This window comes from Corvus cornix, chromosome 4 (assembly GCF_000738735.6).
Source record: "Corvus cornix cornix isolate S_Up_H32 chromosome 4, ASM73873v5, whole genome shotgun sequence".
Lineage (NCBI taxonomy): Eukaryota > Metazoa > Chordata > Aves > Passeriformes > Corvidae > Corvus > Corvus cornix.
The window spans coordinates 70,475,813-70,500,228 of NC_046334.1; the positions used below are offsets into that span (position 1 = coordinate 70,475,813).

At 52.0% G+C, this 24,416-nt stretch overlaps 1 protein-coding gene across 5 annotated transcripts in view; it reads left to right on the forward strand.

The window, feature by feature from the left end:
- Nucleotides 1–535: 535 nt before the first annotated feature.
- RNF24 (ring finger protein 24) overlaps nt 536–24,416 on the forward strand; it is a 28,931-nt gene continuing 5,050 nt past the window's right edge. The window contains exons 1-4 of one of the 5 annotated variants that reach the window (XM_039551145.1): nt 537–612; nt 8,887–8,969; nt 18,295–18,444; nt 23,983–24,025. In XM_039551145.1, coding sequence (XP_039407079.1) covers nt 18,302–18,444; nt 23,983–24,025 — 186 coding nt within the window. In that variant the 5' untranslated portion in view covers nt 537–612; nt 8,887–8,969; nt 18,295–18,301. Of the gene's footprint in view, nt 613–6,285; nt 6,646–8,886; nt 8,970–15,610; nt 15,845–15,904; nt 16,929–18,294; nt 18,445–23,982; nt 24,026–24,416 lie in introns of those variants that run through there. The other 4 variants (XM_039551142.1, XM_039551144.1, XM_019286981.2 and 1 more) reach the window with 4 other exon arrangements.

Sequence of the window (24,416 nt, forward strand, 5' to 3'; positions counted from 1 at the left end):
CTCACGTCCCCAAAGCCATCTCTTGACTCCACAGTCCCCTCCTGTCTGCACAGCCCTTATTCCCACAGTCACTGCATGTCCGCACTACATCATCCCGTCCCCAGCATCACCCCCTGCCCCACAGTCACTTTAAGTCCCCACTACACCACCCCCGTCTCCAGTGCCACCCTCTGCCCAGTGTCACCGCATGTCCACAATGTCTCCTTCTGTCCCCACAGTCACTCCCTGCCCCCGTCGACCCCCGTGTCACCCCCTTTCCCTGTAACCCCCTGTCAGCCCGTCACCCGTGTCACCCCCATCACCTGTCAGACCCTCCCCGTCACCTCCTCTGTCTCATCCCGCCCCGTGTCATTCCCTACCACCTCCTTTCCCTGTCACCTCTCCCTGTCCCATCCTGTCCCGGTGTCACCCCCCGTCCCACCCTCCGCTGTCCACTCCTGTCCCCTCGCCCCTCCCACCCGTCCATGATGTCACCCGGTCTGCGCATGCGCAGGGCGCGTGGCGAAGCCGTGCCCGGCTCCGGGCGGGGCGGGGCGGTTCGGCTCCATCCGGGTCCTGCCCGGGCCGGGCGGTGCGGGCGGCGCGAGCCCCGGCGGGACAGCGCGGCGGCGGGTGAGTGTGGGGGGCGGGAGCCCCCTGGGGGGCCGGAGGACCGGAACCCCCCCGAGCGCCCATATGGGGGTGGGGACCCCCCCTGGGGACCCCCATGTGGGGTGGGACCCCTCCCTGTGCCTTGTTCCGTGGGGAAGGGACCCCTCTCCATCCCCCTTGTGTGCCTGCGACCCCTTCCTGTGCACCCCTCTGTGGGGCAGGGTCCCTCTTTCATCCCCGCTTTGGGCAGAACCCTCCCTCTGTGCCTTGTTCTGTGGGGAAGGGACCCTCTTCCAGCCCCTCTGTGGGGTGGGACTTTCCCCTGTGCCTTGTTCTGTGTGGAAGGGACAGTCTTCCACCCCTTGTGTGCGGTGGGACCTCTCCCTGTGCCTTGTTCTGTAGGCAATGGTCTGTCCTCCATCCCCTCTTTGGGCTGTACCCTCTCTCTGTGCCTTGTTCTGTGGGGCAGGGTCCCTCCTCCATCCGCTCTTTGGGCAGGACCCTCTCTCTGTGCCTTGTTCTATGGGACAGGGTCTGTTTTCCAGCCCTCTGTGGGGCAGGACCCTCTCCCTGTGCCTTGTTCTGCGGGACAGGCTCCCCCTCCATCCCCACTGTGGGGCAGGGGCACCCCCTCCTCAGCAGCTCCCATGGGGGACAGGGTCCCTCCCTCTCTGCTCCACAGTCCCCTCTGGGGTAGGGACCTCCACGGGGCAATGGAGCAGCCCCCATATCCCGCAGACCCCTAAGGGGAGACTCTCAGGGTGTCTGGGCTGTGCTTTTGAGGTGTCTGGCAGCACGGTAGTGGTGCCATAAAGCCCCGGTTATGGGGCAGAGGGGACAGCCCTAGGGCACAGCTCTGGACCGTGGACTGGGACTGCATCACCCCGGAGGGATGGAGGAGAGGGCTGGGGCGGCACAAAGGGACAGGGGGCATGTCCCCACCCAGCGCCCATCCTGCCTGGACCCTCTTGATGAGGGGGAGTTCCTGGGGGTCCCACCCCATGCTCAGTTCAGGGTCCCCAGGTCACCTCTGTTCCCGGTAGCCGCTGGCTTGGAATCAGACACGTCCCCTTGCTTTCCTGGGGCCAAGACAGGACGCTGCGGGTTTCTTCGGCTTTAAAAGAAAACCAAAGAAAAAAACTACCCAGAAATGGGAAAAGCTGCTTTTTTGGAGTTACGCTGGGCTGCTGTTCCTGCCGTGCCGGCACGTCCATACCCTCCCTGCATCCGCCGCTTTGTAAGGGACGTGCGTGGGACCCTGGGGACTGGAAACCAACGGGTAAAAATGGACCTCCTGCGGTTTGGGGTTTTGGTTTTTTGTTTGTTCAGTTCAGCCTGTCTTTGTCTTCGCCGGGGTGCACGGAGGAGAACACGCGTGGGTCTTGGTCACTCCACGAGCGGCACCGGCTCCGTCGGATGTGCCATCGAGTGTGTCTGAAGGTTGCTTCCCCCCTCCCGTGCACACCTTTGGCAGGAGGCTTGGATGATAGCTTGCTCTGGCACGGTCCTCGCCTTTGATCTCGAGTTTCCTGCCATGGATAACGTGTTCGGCAACACGCGAGCCCGGCTCGGCAGCTGCCGGGGAGGGCGATGCGGGTGCCTCCTCCTCCTCGTCCCGGTTTTCCCCAGCTGGCTCCTGCCTACAGCTCCCGGCTTTCCTTTGTTTCGGGTGCCGCCAGGACGGCTCTCACAGCCCAAGGATGCTCTGAACGGAGCAAAGCCAAGCACAAAAAGACCCCCCCCATCCCTTTGTTTCCAGGCGTTTGCGGGCTCAGCTGGTTTTTTACACAGCGGCGTTTCATGTGCCCAGGCAGATAAACCGACTACTCAATGTCTCTTCTTTTTTATCCTATTCTGAGTTATTTTGGGTGCTTTAGTTTGCAGGGAGCACATCCCGGCTGCAGGCTGTGCCGGAGGGATGCGGCAGCTTCCTGGGAACGGGGTGAATTTGCCAGAAGTATAACTGGAACATCTCGTGGTTGTCCTCTGGTGTCCTCCTCGCGTCTCCTCGGGTGAGCAGAGCCATAAGCTCTCGGCACCACACTAAAATCTGGGATCACCAGCCCTTCTCCTGGGAGAACTCTGACCCTGGTTCGCATGACCTGCTGCCAGCAGCAGCTTTGGGGACAGAGGAAGGTGAACAAAACCCAGGCCCATGCTCAGCACTGATGGCTGAAATCAGCTTTTTTTTTTTTATATATGTCCTTGACTCTATAGAAAGCAAAATATAAGTTCTAATATTATTATCAGCATTATTTTTTAGATTCCTACTGCTGTTTTATTTCCCTCAGGTGTTGGGTTTAATAGCAAAACCATCACCTGAATTCATTTGAGTGCTATTTTTTTTCACGACAGATGTACACAAAGCACCTTGACCGTGTCAAACAGCCCCTGAGTAAATTGGGTTGTTTGCTCTATTACTTTATTCATACAGGTTCGATGCTCCAGCTGATGCATCTGGAGTGCTGTGCCATCTGGAGCAAAAATTAAATACAAATTTGGCCCCTGGCCTGGAAAAATAACAACCCTGTGCCCCACTGATAATTGGCAGTGGAAGGATAGAGCCCCTGACAGAAGAACTGCTTGGAGGCAATGTGGAAGGAACTCAAAATGCACTAATTGAGGTATTTAAAACATATTAAAAAAGGGAAAATAAATGCTTCCAGCCCCGTGTGCTGGAAGGAGGGATGATGTGATCTTGTTACCAAGTCACGGGGCTGATACAGGCAGGTGATGGTCCTGGTCCTGGGTGGGTGGTGGAGCTGCTGGAGGTGTGTGGTGGTGATTTCCCACATCTCCCAGCCTTGCTGCTGAAGGAAATCCCCTCCACAACCTCACAAAGCTCTGTTCCACCACTACTTGGCTCAGGTTTGCTAATTTTGTCCTCATTCACCAAGGCTGGGTTGGACACTCCAGGTCTGCTGCTTGGGTTGCTGGCATTGCTGTTTGGTCAAAGGCTGTCTCAGATTTGGGGGGAACAAGATGTGGAGGTGGGTCAGCTCTGCAGGAACTTACTGGTTGTGCATCCCAGGCTCAGATCCAGTCACCTCCAGGTGTGATTGGAGATAACTGTGATGGACTAGCCGTGAAGGACACCTTGGGGCCAGCGTGCTCTGAATGTTGTGGGATCTGTTGGACCTTCAGATGAGGAATACTATGTGCCAAATGGGAAATAAGATGATGGCTGCTGGTTGCTGCCACTGTTCTTGGCTGGAGAGGGGTCCTGGCCCTGTCCTGGGGGAGAAGCAGGTGATGGAGCAGAGGAGGAGGAGGATTCCATGGTGAGGAAGCAGCAGAGCTGCTCAGGACTATGGAGTTGAAGCAAGCCTGAAGGTTCTACCCAAGAAGAGCCGACTTCCAGCTGCTTTCCTGGACTAAACAATGTGTGGGATTACAGGAGGGTACCTGGCTTTGCTAGGAGGGCTTTTGTGCTTCTGGGCCACCTCTCCAGGTGTTCCCTGTTGGGTCACCCCTTCCAGTGACCTGCTGTCAGTTCCGCTTGGGTTGTGTGGCAGAAGATGTGTTGTGAGTGATTCTCTCATAGCCATGGATGTGGAAAAGGTGGAGAGAGGCACAGCTGGTGCTCATCTCCTGTTCCCACCACCTGCACCTGGAGCCTTCTGCCTGGGGATGACAGGGCTGAGACACGGTCCTCCCCCAGCTTGCCAGACTCCTGCTGCACAGTAAACCCAAACAAGCCCATCCTTCTGGCCTTGGCAGGAGGTGCAGATCCTTCTGGTGGTCCTCAGCCAATTTGGACCGTTGGTGTGGAAGCCTGGAGGGTATTTTTTTGGGGGTTGAAGCTCTCCCAGGTCTCAGCAGAGGTTGGTGTGGTGGAGCTGGGTTTGTTTGTTTTTGTTCCTGCAATCATTCCTCTTAAAGCCGAGTGTTGTTGACACAAGATAAGATCAGCCGTCACAGCCATCCCCTCCCCCGTCACTGTTCACTGTTGCCCTGGAACCGCTCAGACTCAGGTCGGGAGTGGCCGTCCTGGTGTGCCCGTGTCCCCACCCCGAGTCGCTGACAGGGCTCTGAAGCGGCATCAGTGATGATGTGATACGGGGCTTATCTGCAAGTGAGCCCAGTCATCGCCTGAGCCCGGCGGGTGCCGCTCGCTGGGTTGAGAAATGCCAGTGATCCTATGGAAAACGTGCTCCAGGAGAGGATCCAAACCGACGTGGTTTTGCTACAGCCATGGGCAGTGGTGATTTGCTTCCTGACCTGAGGGATGGGAAAGCCTTGACCTTGACAGTGGGATGGAGCAGTGCCTATTCCTCCATCCTGGGATGCAGCAGTCCCTGCTGGAGATAGAGCTGCATCATTTATGGATGCTGTTCCCTCTGCCACAATAACACGGGCAGTGTGTCATTTTTCTACTTGTCTGGCATGTTTAAATTCCATCAAAGAACAAAAAACAATCCTAAAGGGTTCCAACCACATGTGGAGGGCTCCTGTGTCCTGCTCACAAATGGTTGTGGTGCTGAAGGGATGGTGAGGGGAGAAAAGCCCAGCCCTAATGCCAATGCATGGATGGGCAGTGGGAGCTCATGGACCACGTTAGCTGCAAACAGCTGGCTCAGCGTAGCCGAAGGCTGTGAGGTCTCAGGTTGCTCTGCTGCCGCAGCTACAGCTGGATCAGCCTGTGGAAAAAGCAGAGACACCAAGGAGCAGCGAGGGCAGGGTGGTGGGAAGCCTGGGCATCCTGCCTTTTCTGCTCCAGCTTCAGGACTGTGAGTGTGAGAAGCAAGCAGGAATGACTTCTCCAGGGTTTTTTTGGCTTTTTTTTTTGGTTGTGGGTGGGTTTGCAGGACACCAGGACTGCTGACAGCAGCTGGGGTTCTCCTGGCTCCAAGGGGAGAAAGGATCTTTGCACGGGATAATCCTGGAGGCCCACCCCAGTGTTTGAGGGACAGCGTGCTAGCCAGGTCCTTCAGTCTGCTGTCTCCATGGAGGCAAGGGATGGAGATCCACGTGGCAGCACAGCCACAAGGGTTATTGATGTGTTGGAAACCATGAAAGTCCCTGAGAATGGTCACGTAGGAATTGGGACTTCTCCAAAAAGGTAGTGGGATTGATAACCCAACTGAAGTGCACCGTGCCAATGCCCACAGCGTGGTCACCAACAGGAGAAGGAGCTGGAAGCCACTGTGCATCAGGAAAGCTGTGACATCGTTGCCAGCACAGAGGCATGTGGGATGACTCAAAGGAATGGATTGCTGCAATGGATGGGGATAACTTTCCATCATTTACCAGCAGCCCTGGCTAACTGGGAGGTCCCAGCTGGCTGGAAGTGAGCAGATGTGACACACAGCTACAACAAGGGCAGGAGGGAGGATTTTGGGAACTACGGGGCTGTCAGTCAGGTGACAGGAGCAGATCACCCTGAGTGCTGTCACGCAGCACAAACAGGGCCATCAGAGGAGCAGCCAATGTGAATTTGTGATAGGCAGGTCCTGCCTGACCAACCTGATCTCCTTCTATGACAAGGTGATCTGCTTTGGTGGATGAGGGAGGGGCTGTGGGTGTGTCTCTCTGGACTTTGGCAAGGCCTTTGACACCACCTTTTCGTGGAAGGGGCAGGAGTCACCATCCCTGGAGGGATTTAAAAGCCGTGTAGAAGTGGCTCTTGGGGACATGGTTTAGTGGAGGCCTTGGCAGTGCTGGGTTAGCAGTTGGACTTGATGGCCTTAGAGGGCTTTTCCAACCTAAACGATTCCATGATTGTGTGATTTTATTATCCCCTCAGAGGATTAATCCCGCCGCTAATGCAGCTTTTCACTCACAAAGCACTTTAGAGGAAGTCACGCCAGGAGAGCGCTTGGAGAGAGAAACTGAAAGTGCTGAGCAGGAGGCAGCTGCCCTCCTGATTCCAGCCCTCCCACTGTCGCTCTCCCAGCCTGTGGAATAGGAGTGGGTTTCCCAGCTTCTTGGCTCACGGGAGTATTTCGGGGAAAATACAAGAGCTCCGTGGTCGTGCGGCTTCCCAGGCGTGGAACCCGAGGGATTTCAGCTTTCCCATCGGTCCACTGAAATCCAGGAGGAGCGGCCCGGCAGGTGAGAAAGTGGGTGAAGCCAAATTACCCATCAGAACGGAGTGGGAGCGATCAGAGTCTCCCACCCGACAACTTCCAACTACAGCAAATCCACCCGAGTGGATCGTGCCTCCCGCTGACCGGGGCTCTCGGAATTAAATTGCCGGGGTATTGTAAGGATCGAGTTAAACTTCTCTCCACGCAGAGCTTTGTCCCGAGCAGGCAGATATTTCCTCGGCGCTTTAACGATTCCCATTTTCCTATTGTTCCCTATAAAAACCCGTCGCCAGGCTGGGCTTACCCCGAGGCGATTTCCTGGCTCCGTTCAAACGAAACTGCGGAGTTGAGGTTTTTCTTTAGCTTTTTAGTTGTGAAGTGTTGGATGACGACCCGGCATTTCGCTCTCTGAGATAAAAGATAAGGCTTTTGGAGGCTGTGTCGGTGGTGGCCATCCGAAGTGGGATGGGATTGTGTGGTGTTGGGTGGTTTGGGGGCTGAATAAATCGGGATGAGCTAGCTAGAGCCCGTCTGCTGGTGCTCGTGTGGGTTGTGTGTCTGTCAGCTGAGCCCTGCACCCCAGTCTCGCTTGGCATTCACACCAAAACACCCTCACCTTTGTGCTGAGCGCTGTTTGGGGGCGGCACTTTGGGAGTAAAAGCAGGAAGAATGGATTATTTTCTTGGCTGTGGCTTTCCCTGGGGGGTGCTGAGTTGTCGTGTGCTTCTGATCGTTCTTGGGGCTTCCTCCTTGTATCCTCCTCCTCCTGAAGCATGTTCCCCATGCAGCTGCCAGTGATGCAGCAGGAGGAACGTGTCAAGGAGGTGATGGGAAAGGCCTGGGATGTGTTGCAGCCAGGTGAGAGGAATGGAGCTGGAGACAAGCCTGGCATCAGGTGGTTTATTCCAGCCTTGGATGCTAAAGCTGGGAGTGGGAGTGTTGCAGGGAGTTAGGAGATGGCTGCATGGGGACAGTGGGTGTTTTCCCAAAGCCAAGCGAGTATTTGTGCCTAAAGACTAAAAATTATGTGGTCCTGCAGAAAAATGGACTGGAGAAGAGTGATTCTGCTGTCATCCCATCAGGCGCCTCCAAAAGGAGGGTTTTTAAGACAAGCACATGAAATTGAGGCTTTATTTACACTCAGGTTGGCACTTGAGTGTCTTTAAGTTTCATTTTTGGATGGAATTTAAAAGAGCAAAGAAGTAAGCACTGAAAAAAGTTTAGTTTCTTTCTTAGAAAACGTCTGCTTTCTAACAGAAGTTGCTTTTCCTTTCCCAAAGATCCCCCGAATCCTTTCTGCTTCCTTTAGGTTTGATTTATCTCAGGTATTGATGTTCTGTGCTGGAACATCCAACTTAGTAGCAAACTGCTTGATATCAAACCCCAGATTGCACATTACCTGCTTCATCTTCTAAATCAAGTAATTTATTCTTCAGTATTATGAATCACTCATTGTGAGGGTAGCAGCAGATTCCAGCCTGTTTCCATGAAGGTGCCATGTTACATTTTCCTTATTAACCCAGGTCCTTGCTGCAAAGCCTTGCGGATGAAGGCTGCTGCCAAGCTGGGCACAACTTGGGTTTTGTTGCTCAGAGATTTTTCTCTTTTTTCTTGTTATTAAAATAGTGTTTTCCTAGGACACTGCAGAACAAGTCAGATGGTTGGGATGGATTTTTTTTTTTTCAGCTGGAGCATCCATTTTCATAAGAGTTGGAGCCCAAAGATAGGTTGTGAAGCCCTGGCAGGTTGCTTGCCCAGGATGGGATCCTGTCTTTAGCCTCCTGTGGATAGACTGATCAGGCTTGCCTTGATACCCACATAATTCCAGACAACTCTTTGCAGCACTGGGCTGGAAATCCCCCTTTTCCACCCCAAAACCAGCCTCGGTGGGGGTTTCTCTGTGAGAACTCGCTGTGTGGCAGCCATCTCTGCAGGCTGCTCCACGCTTTTGTTTACATCTGGTAGAAAACTTCTTAAATTTCCTGGCAAGGGAGTAATTCTAATCCCTTTCAATGAGATCAACGGATTAGTGTCTCAGATGCTTATAAAATTGTGAGGATTAGCCAAGCCTCCCCCCCTTTTCTTTCTATGCCACGTAACGTCATCGCCGCGTTGTAAAAGGGGATCTCTGTGCTGTTACCAAGAGCTGAAGGAATTCCGGTGAGCCTCTGCGAATCCAAGCGTTTAAAAACCACATCTTCATCCTCTCCCTCGCTCCCTCTGGATTTTTGTGCAAGTTTTAGGGTGTTTTTCTCTTTTCTTCCAGCATCCCTGGCACCAAACCGCGGTAGCCGTTCAAGCAGATACGTTGGGTTTGCGTGGCTTGGCTGCGTTGCGGCGCCCGTGCGGGTAAGTAGGGAGCTGAGCCAAAGTTTTCCTTCACAGAGACTTGCAAATTCCCATCTTGAGAGGACCAGATCCCAAAAAACATGTTACTTCATGAGTTTGCCCCTCATTTCAAAGGATTTGGGCTTTTGTGGTCCATCCCCAGAGGGGAACGGCACTTCTGGGCCGACGGGATGCTCTCACCCCAACTGTTGAGAGCAGGATGAAACTCCACACACCCACATTCCTGCATCCTCTTAATTACAACCTGCACTTTCATTAGGACTTGCTCCCTAACCAGCTCTCAGGGAGCTGACAGGGAGGAGGGTTTCAAACCCTGTTGCCTCTTCCCTCAGGGCAGTTTTTAAATGCCTTTTCTCCCGGGTCGATGGTTGCGTGGTCGCTTGACCTGTGTGAGCAAAGTGATCCCGAACTGCCGAGTGGTAGGAGCTCGGAGCCAGGAATTCCTGGCCCCGGCCCAGTAGAGTTTCAGAGGCGAGCTTTTAAATATATACAAAGACAAGCTCATAATTTCCACTCTACTAATGAGGCCACGGCGTTTTCATTGAAATGTGCCAATAGGCGCCGTGGTGGTATTTTAGCAGCCTTGTACTGTGAATCCAAATGTGATTTAACATGGCAGCCCCCGCAGAGCCATGGAAAACCGGCTTCTCCCGCTGAATTTCAATGATGCTGCTCAGCGGCACTTCCCAAAAATCCCCTCGGCGGTGGGACTTCTCCTTGTGTTTCATCACGACAAAGCTTTTCCCCCACTTTAGTGAAGGTGGGAATGGGTTGAAAGAGGATATTTTAAGAGGGAAAAGTCTTAATTTAAAGCCTGTGTTTAACAGATGTGTGGCTGGCTGGTGCGGGGCGGCGATTTAATAACCGGGCTGGCCAGAAATATCAGTAAATCATAGTAAAAAAATGGAACGTGAGGGCTCCAGACATCGTGTTTTCTCTTGACCTTTAAAAAGCCACTCGAAGCTGCCAGCCTGCTCGTTGCTAAGCCACCTTCTTAGTGCCACTCATATATTTTCCCTTCTACTAGGCGATTCAGCGCCTGGGAATTCGTGGAGATCTGATAGTAAACTGTTACACGCCTGAAATTCCCACTGGTGGTTTTTAGCAAAGCGTTTGGAAAATATTTAGCAGGTTTTGTTCAGTCAGCTGCAAGGAAAATGTAAATTCTAGGTGACTCTCTCAAAAGTTTTTTTTTCTTTTTAAACAAGTTCTCCATCAGCAGCACAGCTGCAAGTTGGGGTCTTGCTTATTTAGGGCTCAATTTATGAGGAACCCCAGTAAGGAGCAGCATCCCTGGGCAAAGGAGGGGTGTGGGTGGGTGATGCTGAAAATTTACACCTGGTTGTCCATCACCTCCTGGTTACAGACCCCTGGGGTATGGATACACACCTGGATTTTAGAATCCAGGAATCATGGAATGGTTCGGGTTGGAAGGGACCTTCAAGACCATCTCATTCCACCACCCTGCCATGGAGCTGGAACACCTTCCACTAGACCAGGTTGCTCCAACCTGTCCTTGAACACTTCCAGGGACAGGGAGTCCACAAGCTCTCTAAACAGCCTGTTCCAGTGCTTCACTAAGGTCCTTTCACTTTCTGCATCCCTCTAAGGTCAGGCCACAATTCCAGGAGAACAGGGAAGAAGGATGATACCCCATGGCAGCCCCCTCAGTGCTGAGACTCTGTGACAGAGGAGGAGATGCATTTATTGGGTTGCTGAATGTTTCTCTTCAGGCACCTCACTTGGCTGTGCAAGTCTGGCAGTGGAAAAGTTCCATTTTTCATTTCCAACTAAATTTTGAGGGGTTTTCCATCCTTGCAGCCACTCTTCTTGTGCCAATCCCATAGAGGTGAAGCAGCTTTTGTCCTGTATCCATATGACTCCCAGGAGGTTTTTTTGCTGGACATAAAGTGTTGCAAAACCTTTCCAGTCTCTGTTAGCAAGGGAGAAGGAATGATAAAAAAAATACTCCCCTAAATCCCGGTACTTGGTTCAAAACCAGGAAAGGGTGGGCTGACTGTGCAGCTCATTTTTTGGAAGTATTAGAAAAAATTGGGAACGGCAGTGACGTGGCATTGGTGTGGATTCCCAGCAGGCTGGGGTTTGGGATTGTCTGGGTTTTCCCGAAGCCCTTTTCAGGCTGTTAGGATCGTAAAATACAAATCTGGCCAGATCAAAGTGGGCTTGGGGGAACGGCTGCTCCGTGGGATTTGTTTAGAGACTTTTTCCTGGTATCCAGTCACCAGCTTTTTCACTCTTCTCCATCCAGCTACCTCTTCTTCTTAAGTTTTACCTCAAATATAAATGGTGCAATTAAAAGGGTCCACAGAGTGCGTTCCTGAGGGCTGAAATCCAGGATCCGGGAGCAGACAGCGGCAGCATAAAGAGGAATTCTTCCCTCTCTGGCCTCATGCTGCTTTTCCACCACAAGGCTTTACAGCCATCTGGATCCCCTTTCAGATTATGCCCCCCCTCCCAAAAATCCATAACCTAGCAACCTTATTTAGTGTAAACGAGAGCATTCTGCCTTCCTGTTCCCCAATTGTGCCTGGCTCCTCCGACTGCCTTTATAGGACGGCTGCTGGCAGCTGTGATCCCATCACTGGTCCAGGGTGCTTGTCTCCAGCAGGATTTTGTAGGATTATTGGTCCCTGTGTGTTGCACTGATTATTATTTTTTTCCCCCTCATTAGAGGAGCTTAGGAAATGGAGGAAAAAAAAGGGTTTCGGGAAGTTGTTTAATCCATCTGCTTCTCAGTATAAGAGTGGAGAGGGCAAGTTGCTCTTTGGCTCCATGGAAAGTGATTGGTTTTGGTTCAGCCTGAAGATGATTTGATCAGAGTGAGATTTTTTTCTTCCAGATGTGATATTTTGGGAGTCCCCATTGCTTCCCACAGCTCTGTGTCATCACCCGGGAATTTTCAAATTCCCTGGAGCGTTTAACACCAATTTTTCTACTCTGACCCTTCAGCTGCACAGGCTGCGTGTTTCTCATGGAGTTTCCAATTTGCTTTCCTCAAGGAATCTGCTCGTTGAGGAAAACTGCAAACAAGGAAAAGCAACCACAAATGAAGGTGGGAGATTATTCCCACTTGTCTGTGCTCTCGTTGCTCTTTTTTGGGCTAAAATACACCCAAATTTAATAATGTGTGTCCCACTGCCTTCAGCCCGTAAGGGGAAGTGTGGTGGCTCCTGCCTTCTCCTTTCACCTCATGAGTACGAACAGGGCTGGGGACAGGAGGAGGCAGCAGCACATCCTTTCCCACCACACTTTTGGGAGGAAGAGTCAGCTCACCAGGTCGTGACGTTGGAGCTGCATGCCAGGAAAAGGGGGGGAAAAAATAATTACAAATCCCCAAGGCCAAAGGGGAAAAATTCCTCAAGTGTTATTTCATCTCCGAGCAGTGGGTTGAGCTGTCCTTGGGCAGCTCGTATGAGCCTGTCCGAGAGAGGAGCTGCCAGCTCAGCTTCAAACCTTCTTGGGAAGCAATTCCCAGCTCTCATTCCTGATGGGAGCTCAAGCAGGGCTCTCCTCCAAACTCTGCTTCCCCCTCCTCCAGACTGTATTAAAAAGCGCTATTGATTTTCTTTTTTTTTTTTCTGTTTATTTTTGCCTGTTTTCTTGGAACTTGCAAAATCAGCCCTGAGCAAACCTCTGGTTTGCTTTTCCAACAGCGCTGAGAGAAAGAACTTGACTTTACAGTGGGTGATGGGAGCTGCAGCTGACCCATTTCTGCACGTTTCTCTGCCAGTGGTAGCAAAAACATTTTCGCACTTAAAGGTTCTCTTCAGTTTTAAGGTTCTGGGATTAATTGTTTCTTAAACTGTCTGGAATCAGAAGGACTTGCTGGAAATTGCAGCCCTACAGTCGTGCTGCTGGATGTTGCTTTCCTTAGATTTCCCCATTTTTTTCCAATTGCTTTGTCACGTTGTCACATCACTTTCTGTGTCCCCTGCCCAGAGGCAGTGGAGAGGGTTAAGGTTTTGTGTTTGGTGTCGGCCAGCTGGGGAATACAGCCAGGAAATTTCCTGATTCCAGTTCAGAAAAAGCATCGGATCTGCTCTCAGGGAGGAGGGATCAAAGGTCCGAAGTGCTTCATGCTTGGAGGTCAGTTTGGTTCCTTGGATGTCCAGGCACACAACAAAAGCCCACCACCACCCCCAAGCCTGCAGGCAGCCAAAATGGGGGAAACAAACGGGTTTTTGTTCTGTTTGACACCCAAAAGTTCTTTCTGTTGCTGTGATGGTGCCGCATCACCCCAGCCGAGCTTTGCTGGATCCTGGTACAACCCTGCCTGTGGTGTGAGGGACCTGTTGGGATGTTCCCTCTTCCCAGCACATTAATCCCACTAATCAATAACACTGCCAAACCTTGCACCATCCCTCACGCTCCTCCATTCCCTGCCAGGTTTGTGGAGTGAAGGATCTGGGTCAGGCTGGGTGCTTGGAGCTAGCGCTGGATGTGACATCCCCATGGTAGCATTGTAGCTCTGTAAAATTGCATCATGCCAAGAGTTTTTGTTTTCTCCCTGTGCTCAATCCTGTTGTTCCCTGGTTTTGGACAGCAAAGGCCATTGCTCCTGGCTGGAGCAGTGCTGAGTTTTCCCCCCACTCCATGCCAGGCAAAGGTGATGCAGCCGCGTGGCATCTCTGTGGTGACAGCGATGCTGGTTTGGGGTTGGCTCTGCAGCTGCCTGTGATTTTCCCATCGCCAGGCTGCAGATCCTGGTGCTGGACCAGCTCCAGAGACAGAGCTAAAGGAAATTCCTTCCAGCTGCTTGAGGTCAGGGCTTCGCTTTGCTTTTGGGGTCCACGAGGGGCATTTTTTGCCTGCAAGTTAAACGCGGGTGTCTCTGGCTGCTGCTTCTTAACACCTGGAAGAATGTTTTCTTTTAAATATTTTCCCGTTAGTCATAGCCATTAAATAACCTGCCTGTTGTAGAATCATTCCATGGAAGAATACCCTGCTTTGCAACACAACTTGGGCTGTTTCAGAAAGGTCTTGTCAGCTGCTCCCTGTTTAACTTTCAACCGAGTTAATAACGCTTTTGGTTAAACCTGTCTGAAACACGTTGCGAAACGCCTTTGAAACTCGAGACGCCGTTGACGCCCGCTTGAAACCTTTCCCATCAATAAAATATTTCAGCTTGGAGTTTGGCCACAGCTTAGCATTCACTTTTCCCTGAGATTCGTGATTTCAGGCCTGCCTGTGTCTGGCTCCGCTGGATATTTGAAGCTCAGTGTTTCCCGGAGATGGGTTGGCTTTGCCAGCCTGGCCGGTGGTATGCTCCGGCCACCAGCTCCATCCAGTTTCCCCAGTTAATGGCTGAGGAGACTCAGTCTGAGTTTGCTTTGAACCCCTGTGGAGAAAGTTGTTTGTCTTGAAAACATAAAGTAAATCCCTCTAAAAACAGGAGTTTTATTTACAACAGCAGAGGCAGAAGCCACCCCTCTGCCCAGCATGTGGGCTGTATTTAGGTGTGGTGATGCACAGCACATACACGGCCCCTTTATGCACTGATGTTATAAATAAATAATAATAATTTTTTTTTAATGGACAGGCAGCTCCTTTTAATACTCCAAGAAAGAGCATACACTTCAAATTCATGTGGCAAAGCAGCAGGAAAGCAAAAATCTGCAGCTTTCAGCCCATGGCATCACTTAAAGTGGCATCCCTGCTGTCACCCCCTGGCTTCAGGGACCACAGTTCTGTTTTGCTCCCCTCCTCCTCCCTGCCTCAGTTTCTCTACCTTTGAGAAGATAATTGCATCCTTTATTAATCCCTGTGAACGCTCTGGGTACGAGGCTGGCCCCACGAATTAAGTGCTGGCTGTGGCTCTAATGGGGATTAATTTGGCGACGTGGCTGCGCAAGGTTTGCCTTTCGCAGCCCAACGTGTAATCAAAGCGCTGAGACACCGGAGCTGACCTGTAACACTCCCTTCCTGGCTGCTTGATGGGCCATTAACCAGCACTTGGCTTTTAATTAAAGCTGGGTTTTGTCCTCCTTGGAGAAACGTGGATGTGCTTGGCCCCACGTGGCTGAGTCATTGGAGGGTGTAAGGAAGGAGATGTGGAGCTCAGGTTGTTCTGCATTTGTGCCTTGCTGCATCCCAGGACACCATTGTTCCTTGTTACTTTTCACAGAATCACAGAATTACAGAATCATGGAATGGTTTGGGTTGGAAGGGACCTTAAACACCGTCCAGTTCCAACCCCCTACCATTGACAAGGACACCTTTCACTATCCCAGGTTGCTCCTAGCCCCATTCAAGCTGGCCTTGAACACTTCCAGGGATGGGACAGCCACAGTTTCTCTGGGCAACCTGTTACCCTTTTTCTACGTGTAGCCTGTGTCCCCCCTCTCAGGGGCCTGCTGGGGGCCATGGATGCCCCACAAGCATCATCTCCCTGCTCTGAGATGCCTTGACCATGGAGAGAGCAACAGGGAGGCTTTTGTTCTGCACCAGAAACTTTTCATCCTTCTTTATGGCTCCTTTTTTATTTCTTTTGGCTGCGCCCTTGCAAATCTGAAGCAGATTAAAATACAGTTCCTCCCCCCTACTCCCCTTAAAAAAAACCAACCCTAAAGCTTGGCTGCTTGAAATCATCAGATTTCACTGGAGTCTTTTAAAGTTAACAGTTTCCTGGATCCTGGGCAGACTAACTGATTTTTCCCCTTTAACCTCTGTGTTTTTTGCTGTAACGTTTCTCAGCTGTTGCAGCAGGAGGGAGGGAGGACCAGGGCAGCTCTGATGTGGAGGAGGTTATTTCACACGGGGCTTGGATGAATCTGGTGCATGACTCCCTGGATTTTCACCGCAGGGGACCGAAAGGTTGTCCCCAGGAGGTTGAGCCCCCATGATATGGCTGGCAGGTAGGTCATGGCTGCATTCGTGAAGCCCCTTTGGGGCAAAATATTAGGGAAATGGTTCCACTGGAAGAGGAGAGTAGGATGCTGGAGGTTGGTCTGAGCTCTGTTTCTGCTGACTGTTTATTTGCTGAGGGCTCTGATGGTTTCTAGCTGTGCTCATGGATGTGGGGACTGGTGCAAGAGCGGCACAGCTCAGGTGCATACGACCATGAGGAATTCTTCTGGCTTGATGGGATTTGCTGCCCCAAATGCAGCCTGGATGTTCCTTACCTGCCATCTATGCCACGGAATCTCCTGGGGGGATTGCTGAGAAGAGCATCACAAGTTAAAAGAGTTGTAAAGAAAAGAAAAATAAGAGTCCAGTGCTGGTTGGTTTTGTTGCCTCTCCTCCAAGACTTGTCTCTCCTTCCTTGCAAAAAGTCAGCTGGAGCTTTCCCAGACAGAGGACGTTTCTCTCGGGCAGTTGAGGAGCTGGAGGCAGCCACCCTTGGCCAAAGGCAGTGATTATCAGCACAAGCCCAAGGGCAAGGTGGGGCAGCCTTATCCTCCAGCCGAAACATCCTCGTGCCACGAGCGTGACCGAGGGGAGCCGCTGAGCCGTCCCAAATCCCTTTGACCCAGCAATCGGTGCGGGACTGAAACGCAAACCCAGCCCTGCAATGCCGAGCTGCGCATTAACTCCGCCGGAGCTGGGAACAAAGGTTTGGGGGCCGGATTGGGCTTTTTAAAATGTATTTGCAAAGCAAACCAGCTCAGCTGAGCGGAACAAGCGTCGGTGGAGGAGCGTGAGCTGCCGGGTGGTTGCTGGGCTATAAAATCCCATCCCCACCAGCGCTGGCAGGGGGATGTGCCGGCTCCCCGAGCTCTCGTAGCGTTTCCACGTTGGCTGGGAGAGTTCTGAACATGCGTGTTGGTCTCTGGAGGCTTTAATCAAATCCAGGCTCTACCAGAAATTGCCTCGAAACTTCCAGTGAGCTGAGGAAACTGAAAGCAGCCAGAGCAAGGAGGCTCCCGGGCGGGTGTTTGATGCTGCAGGGATGTTGCTTTCAGCGAGGGGATAGTCCCGGTGAGGCAGCCGGGATGAGAGGTGAGTCTGCTCCCCGTGGGAAGTCAGAGGAGAGCCCACAGGGCTCGGCAAAAAAAGGGCCTCAAGGAGAAAAGGAGATTGGGGAGTGAGGATGCTGCTCGGAGGGACACTCGGAGGACACTTGGATTTTGGAGCGTCACTCCCTGGCACGTGTGGGTTCAGATCCCGCGGTTTCCTTCCCGTCTTCCCACCCCGTGCAAAATGAGGAGCTGTGCAATTACTGCGCTGTGGAAAACTCCCCGCTCCAGGGGAGGGTTTTGTTATCCCTCGGTGGTTTTATTTGGGAAACAGGGCTCAGACTGCAGGTACTTTCCTTGCTTGTAAAACTTCATCACACGCTGCTCTCCTGTGGGCAGAAGGGAAAACAAGGTGTATTTTTAACTTCCTTTTCTAAGCTGGGGGCAGGGGAACTTTATGCCTGGCCAGCAACGGTTGTGATCATCTGAGGGTGAACGGTTCAGAGAATGATAGGAAGATAAGAGATAATAAATAAGTGCAATTAAAGTCCTGGGGGAGGTGATTGGCTGAAGTCATTATCCCAGGCAGCTGCTCGGGCTTTAATTGGGGCTCTCTGAGGGGAGGGAGGTTTTGGTCACGCGTCCCAGACGTGGGAGGTGACAGCCAAAAGTGCTGCCTCTCCCTCTCAGCCAGCACTCGCCGGTGCCTTGGGGCTTTCCTGGGGGGAAGCGGCCTGGGCTGTGCTGAGGAGGAAAGCTGAAACCTGCAGAAGTGCTCTTAAACCACCAAACCTCTGTCTCAGATGGGAAAAGCAAACAAAGCCTCCTTTACAGAGTCCGTAGTCTCCCCATAATTTCTCTCAGTGGCACTGCAGTGAATGTCCTTGTCCTTTTCCTTTTCTTGGGGTGCACTGGGATAATGTGGACCCAGCCAAGCCCTGTGCTTGCTCGATGGTTTTGGAGGGGGGTTTCTATGGGATGAAGAGTTGGTCTTAGAAACCAGTAGAGGGGAAGGGAAGGCAAACCTGCCTTGCTCCAAGGCTCCCTGGCTGCTTTCAGTATTTTTACCCAGTTACTGTGGGGTTTGAGGGACACTGGCTGCTGCTGGGGCTGCTTGGATGCAATTCCCACCGTCCATCTCATCCAGCGTTTAACCTGAAGGATGATGTGTGAAAGGAAAAGAGCTGGAGGAGAAGCTCACGGTGGGAGAAGGAAAATCCCAGCCCCAGCTGATCCAGCCCTGCTTTGTTTTCAGGGTTACCAAGATGGGAACTTGGTTTTGGGCAAGGAGCGGGGAATGAGTGAGAAGTCATCTCCAGCCCCCTCCACCTCCCTTTGGAGGGACCACTGTCTGCAAAGTGCATCCCTAAGGAATGTCACATCCATGTGTTTTCTCCCTGTCTCCACAGCCTACCCATGAGCTCGGACTTCCAGCATTACAGTTTCAGGATGCCGAACATCGGGTTCCAGAACCTTCCTCTCAACATATACATCGTGGTTTTTGGCACAGCCATCTTCGTCTTCATCCTCAGTTTGCTCTTCTGTTGCTACTTGATCAGGTAAGGCAGTGTTGGAAGGGAATGTTCCCCAAAAGCTTCCCTGCTTCCAAGCCCATCACCAATCCCTCCATCCCAAAAAGAGGGTGGCAGCACCTTATCTTTTTGTGACATGTCTCGTGCCAACTTGCTGTCCCACAAAGCAGTCACGTTATCCACCTAAAACCAGGAGATACTCATATTGCTGAAACAGGCATGGAATTGTGGTCAGCTACTCAAAAAGCCTGGAAAGGGATGTTTTATGGTCCCTGCTTTCTGCTGAATGTTTCAACATGTTTCCCTCTGTAATGAGTAACTCATGTCCTGTGTGCCTAAGGAATGTTTAATACCTGCTCCATTGGTTATTGAACACAAATTGCTCCTTCAACAGCACAGTTTGGGGATTAATGATGCAGAGTTGATGTGTTAATCTGAGCAATGGGGAGCGGGATGGGAGGGTTAAAGGTTGTTCCAGTTTGGGGCTTCTTTTAATTATTTAATGGGCCATTGGGGAGATTCTTGGGCTGCTAATTGAGAGGAGAAACTCTTCCTCATGGAGGCAAAACGAGGCAAGTGGGGAAAAAATGCAGTGCCTGGGAATGGAGGTTGTGGTGGAGATGAGTTGTGCTGATAACCTGAGATGGGGGGCTGGCTGTTCTTCAGCCTGTGCCTGGGAGCAGAGGTCATCACTCTGCCAGCAGTGGCAGCCAAAATTCTGCATTCCCAGAGCTCTCCTCTCCAGCTTTTCCATCCCCCTTCCTTCCCCTCTGTCTTTCCAGCTGGCCCCAGCTCCCTGCAGTCTGTGTATCCATCACATCCGCTCCGTGTGTTCCTGTAAAACAGGCACCCAGTCTCTCCTTGCACCACAGCAGCCAGTCCCACCAGGGTATCTATCCAGAGGGTGTTAAAAATATTTTATCCTGCTCTTGTAGACCAGGGAAGCGAGATTTCCATGTCAACCTTCTACATACTTGACAATTGCCACCCATTTTCAGTTCTGTGTGAAGCAAAACCTCATAAAAACATGCAGATGAGCCCAAACACAGGCTTACCCAGGGGTGATTTGGGCTGCTTGGGCATCATATCTTAATTTTTTTTCCCCACAATTATGTACAAGAAAAGGGTGTTTGAAGGTGCAACACATCAGTCCAGCCCAGTCTGGGACGCCAGTGGGAGGGGATGCAAAAAAAATAGACCAGCGGTGTTCAGAAGGCTCAAGGACTTGTTTTGCTCATGTGGAGCTCAAGTCTATATGGCTCAGTTAGAAAACTGAAGAGGTGTTTGGACTTTGAGAGTATTTTCCTGGGCACTCTCTGGGTGTGTTAATGCCCCAAAGAAGGAATAACAAGGAGTAATGTCTGGAAGGTCAAGCCAGAAAATCTTTAAATTTAGAAGCTGGAGGCGTGTTGTAAGAGAGAGAGGGTGAGTAACCGGTGAGAGAAGCCAGCAAGGAAGTGGCAAGTCCTCTGTCTCTTCACGTCTTTAAATCAAGACCGAGGACCTTTCTGGATGAGATGTTTTGGCTCCTGTTCCCGAGGTGCTATTTAGCAACCCATGATAGATGGGGAGTTGGATTAGGTCATCCAGTGATCCCTTTATAGCCCAAAACCCTAGAGAGACTCTACAAATGGCTCTTCAGACCTCCTCCCTGAACTCTTTTATTGGCAGAACAGAACCAAAACAGGATCCTGCAGCCCCCGTTGGGGAGGGTTTTGCCGTGCCAAGGGTTTGAGCTGTGCCAGTGTCCCGGGAGCATCCGCCTCCACGGAAGCTGCTGTGTCATCTCAGCTCATCTGGGATATAAAAGCTTGAGCTTTGGGGGGGTTTGGGAAGCATTGTAGGTGGACAACAGGATGAGGACAACCCACCTGCAAGCGCAGAAAGACCAACAGAAGGACAGGATGGTTCCCTCCAGAGCTCTGCTCCCATCCATGGGGGTTCTTTGCAGGTAACAGCAGCTCCTGGCTTTCCCATAGGTGCAGCATCAACACAGCCCATCCTCTCCCTCCTTTCCCATAACTCCACATCTGCAAATACTTGGCAAACACCAAGCAAGGCTCATGACACCACCTTCAGGCCCTGGTTCTCATCTCCTGCTCTGGATCAGAGCATCCCCTGCAGCTCTCCCCACATCCGCAGCTGGGGAGGCATCCGGAGCGTGGAAGAGCCAATATCAGGTGTATTCACCCCAAATCGGAGAGCTGATGGCATGAAATAAAAGATGTGCTGGGGAAGGAGAGAGCACGGGCTGTGCTTTGCAGCTGTGTCAATACAGGCTGTGCTGCCCCACTCCAAGTGGAAGAAAAGCGACAGTTTTAATTGGATTGGCTCAAAACAGAGTCCAGTAGGAATTTTACAACAAAAATCATCATTGCCTGTGCACTGTTCAGGTGAACCTTGAGCTCTTCTGCTGCTGCAAACCACTCAGATCAGAGCACAGGTCCCTCATGGCTGCTGCCTCTGCTTGGCAAAATTACAGATAAAAAAGAAAGAACAAGGAAATGAGATTTTGCAGGGAGCTGGTTGTGTCTGATCTCTGGTGAATTAATGAAAGTGATAAACTCGTGTTGCCTTTGGTCCCGTAAAACCCAGTCCAGAAGGATGCTGAGCTGAGCAATGCCATCCTCGCTCTGGGTGAAGACTGCAGCATCCTCTCTCCCTGCTTTGCTGTGGATCATCCAGGGCTCATCCCTGATCAGCCTGGAGCAGCTCAAAGTCTCTGGGAGGCTCAGGGTACAAAGCCCCTAAAAAGCCTCTTTTTTTTATAGGGCTGTTACCTTCTGAATTCAGACCTGCCAGGATCCAACATAGTGGTTGGGTTTTCTGTCCAGAGAAGGGAACGGAGCTGGGGAAGGGTCTGGAGCAGCTGAGGGAGCTGGGAAAGGGGCTCAGACTGGAGCAAAGGAGGCTCAGGGGGGACCTTGTGGCTCTGCACAACTCCCTGACAGGAGGGGGCAGCCGGGGGGGGTCGGGCTCTGCTGGCAGGGAACAGGGACAGGAGGAGAGGGAACGGCCTCAGGCTGGGCCAGGGGAGGTTTAGATTGGATATGAGGGAAAATTTCTTCACCCAAAGGGTTGTCCAGCCCTGGCACAGCTGCCCAGGACAGTGTTGGAGTCCCCATCCCTGGAGGGATTTAAAAGCCGTGTGGATGTGGCACTTGGGGACGTGGGTCAGTGGTGGCCTGGGCAGTGCTGGGGGAATGATTGGACTGGATCATCTTAGAGAGTTTTTCCAACCCAAACGATTCTGTGAAGAGCCCAAGGAGCCCAGCTGAGCTGGGGACAGCCACACAATGATGGGATAAAAAGTCAGTGCCTGGGACCTTTCTACTCTTTCTACCATAAAGCATGAAATAAGCAGATCTTGGAGGTAAACCTGCAAAAGAATTTTCCTCTGCATTTTCTTCCTGTAGTTGTTCACTTGCTGTAGGTGAGTCAGTCACCCAGAGAAGCAGGGTGCTCCCACTCCTGCGGGAAGCGATCCCAAAGCCCAGGAGAGGCGGTTGTTCCTTCAGGGAGGGTGACAGCACACAGGATCAGCAGCCAGGCACTGTGTGGTCCCTTATCTCGGTCAGACATCTGCCAGGAATTCCTCGGGAGTCGCAGCACTTGACACGAGATGGATGGAGCCGGCTCCAACTGGGAATAGCGCTGGCCAGGATCCGGGGTCTCCTCCTGACAGCTGTACCAGGCCCCACCAGGATCCATCTGGCCCAGGATCCTGGCTCAGAGAGAGGGAGGCAAGGAGGAGCAGGCTGAGCTTGCACACTTCAGCACCAGCTGTGCTCGTGCTGCTCCCCAGAACCTCCAGGGAGGAGTTTTTTGGGAAAATCTCTCTGTCTGGCTCAGCACCAGCCCAGGGCATTGTAGATCCACGCTTACAGCACAGAGCTGTGCAGATCCAGGGCCAGGTGGCTGCTCCTTCCCCACCACTGCTCCAAGGTGCTCCAGTGGCTTTGGCTCAGGGGGGCCAAACCCTTGGTGGCCACTCAGTGCTCCGCACAGACGGATGCAGCCTCCCATTCCGGGCGAGTTTTCCCTTGTCTGTGGTCTCCAGCCGCACGCCTCGCTTCTCCCCATCTGTGTTTCATAACCGCCTTCCCAGCCACCGGATCCCTGCGGATTGGGCCGGTTTCATCCTGTTTTCTCTATTGTTCCTGCATCTTCTGCTCATGTTTCTGCTCAGGGTCCCTGCCAGAGGGATGAGACCCCAGTCTCCTCCTCCTTCTATTCCTCCTCTTCCTCTCCTCCCTGCCTGCCGCAGTGTTTTCCATGGTTCACAGGCCGGTTCCTGCCAGGCAGCATTCTTGGAGCAGGAGGGATGGCTCTCTGTGAAATCTGGGACTCAGGGGCTGACTTTCTGCATCTCTCCCTGCAGCATTAAGGTGTATTTTTACCCATCCCTCAACCTATAAACCCCATGACATTTTGGGGGAGGGTGTCAGACATAAGGAAATATTTTTCCATCCCATTTTTATAACTTCCCCACTGCAGTGTGGCAGGATTGGAAAACCCCCACGAGTTCAGGCTGAAATAGCCAGGGATTTCAGACAGCCCCCAGAATATTTTTGGAGAAGAGATATTCCAGGCAAGGGGGTTTCCCATCTGAAATCACACTCAGGGCTGGCTGGGGAAAATATTCCTACGGCTCTCCAAGCCCTGCAGCCACACATTGACTCCGTATTGAAAGTCCTTGGCCAACTCTTCAGCTCTGGGGACTTCCCTCCCGAGTTTTCCAGGCACTTTATTAAATGCCATGTCTGGTAATGAGAGGCAATATTAGTTATTTTAATTTTAAATGTATTTATTTTAGGAACATAATGGGCTTCTCCAGCCAGTGGATGCCTGTGGAGTGCTCTGCTGGCTCTGACTCTGGAGAGGGGAGACTGGAGGGGGGGGGGATGGAACCAGCACTTTGCTTGTGGCCTAAAATTCCTGCTGGACTTCCCACTGCAGCAGGTGTTCTTGGAACAGTTTCATCCCATTCCTCTCCATCCCTCAGTTTGCTGCAGGAGTGGATGTTGTTTGATGGATCTTAGAATTGAGGATAAAGCCGAGTTTGAGGAACCCAGTGTCACCCGAGCAGTGTGATGGGGGCTTTGTTGGGAAACCTCTGGGCAGGGAATCTCCTTCCCTGTCCCTGCTGGAGTAGGAGCAGGGCTTTCCTCAGGTCTGAATCCCTGTCTCTTGGAAAACGGTGCCACATCCAGTCTTGGAATTATTGCCAGCAGAAGTGGCTGGAAACTGAGGGGATTTATGGCAGATTGTGATTTCCTCACCCGCTTTTTCTGGTCTTAACCATGTGGGTGATGTCTGCTCGGAAAATCAGGGAGACCAAAAGAGGGATAAGGGAGAAGTGTGCTTTGGGATGGAGATGTTGGTTTCCCAGCAGCAGGGAAAGCTGGATGTTGCCTAAACGTGTCGTTTCCTGTGACCATTCTCATTTCTGAAATAAAAAATTTAAAATATAACATGTTAAATCTGGAAAAGTGGAATGTTTGAGGTATTACAATAATCCCGACTTTTTGCCTGACCTCACGTTTCTCCCTGGTTTCACTGCAGGCTCAGGCATCAGGCACACAAAGAGCTTTACGCCTACAAACAGGTGAGATGATCCTCCAGCTTCTCTTTCCCTTCTCCCTAGTGCCAAATCCATCAGTTGTCCTTGTGCTGGTCCTCTCCTTGGGAGGTTTCTGGCCCTCCAAGGGAAGTTCTAACACCCAGGCCAATCTGTCCCTGCTGATTTAATTGTCCCCTGCCAGCTGGGCCCCCCAGGACCATCCCTCACCTGTTCATCCCCAGGTCTCTGGATTTTCCATTGAAGTCCTGAACACTGGGAACACATCACCTCTGGAGCACCCCAACCTCTCCAGCCCTCACCCACTGCAGAGCAGTGGTGCCATCACTTCCCCAGCCACCAGTCCATGTTCTGTGGGGTCTGGATCTGCTCCCAGGGTTGGACCCAGCTGCTCCAAATCCCTGCAGCCACAGGGCTT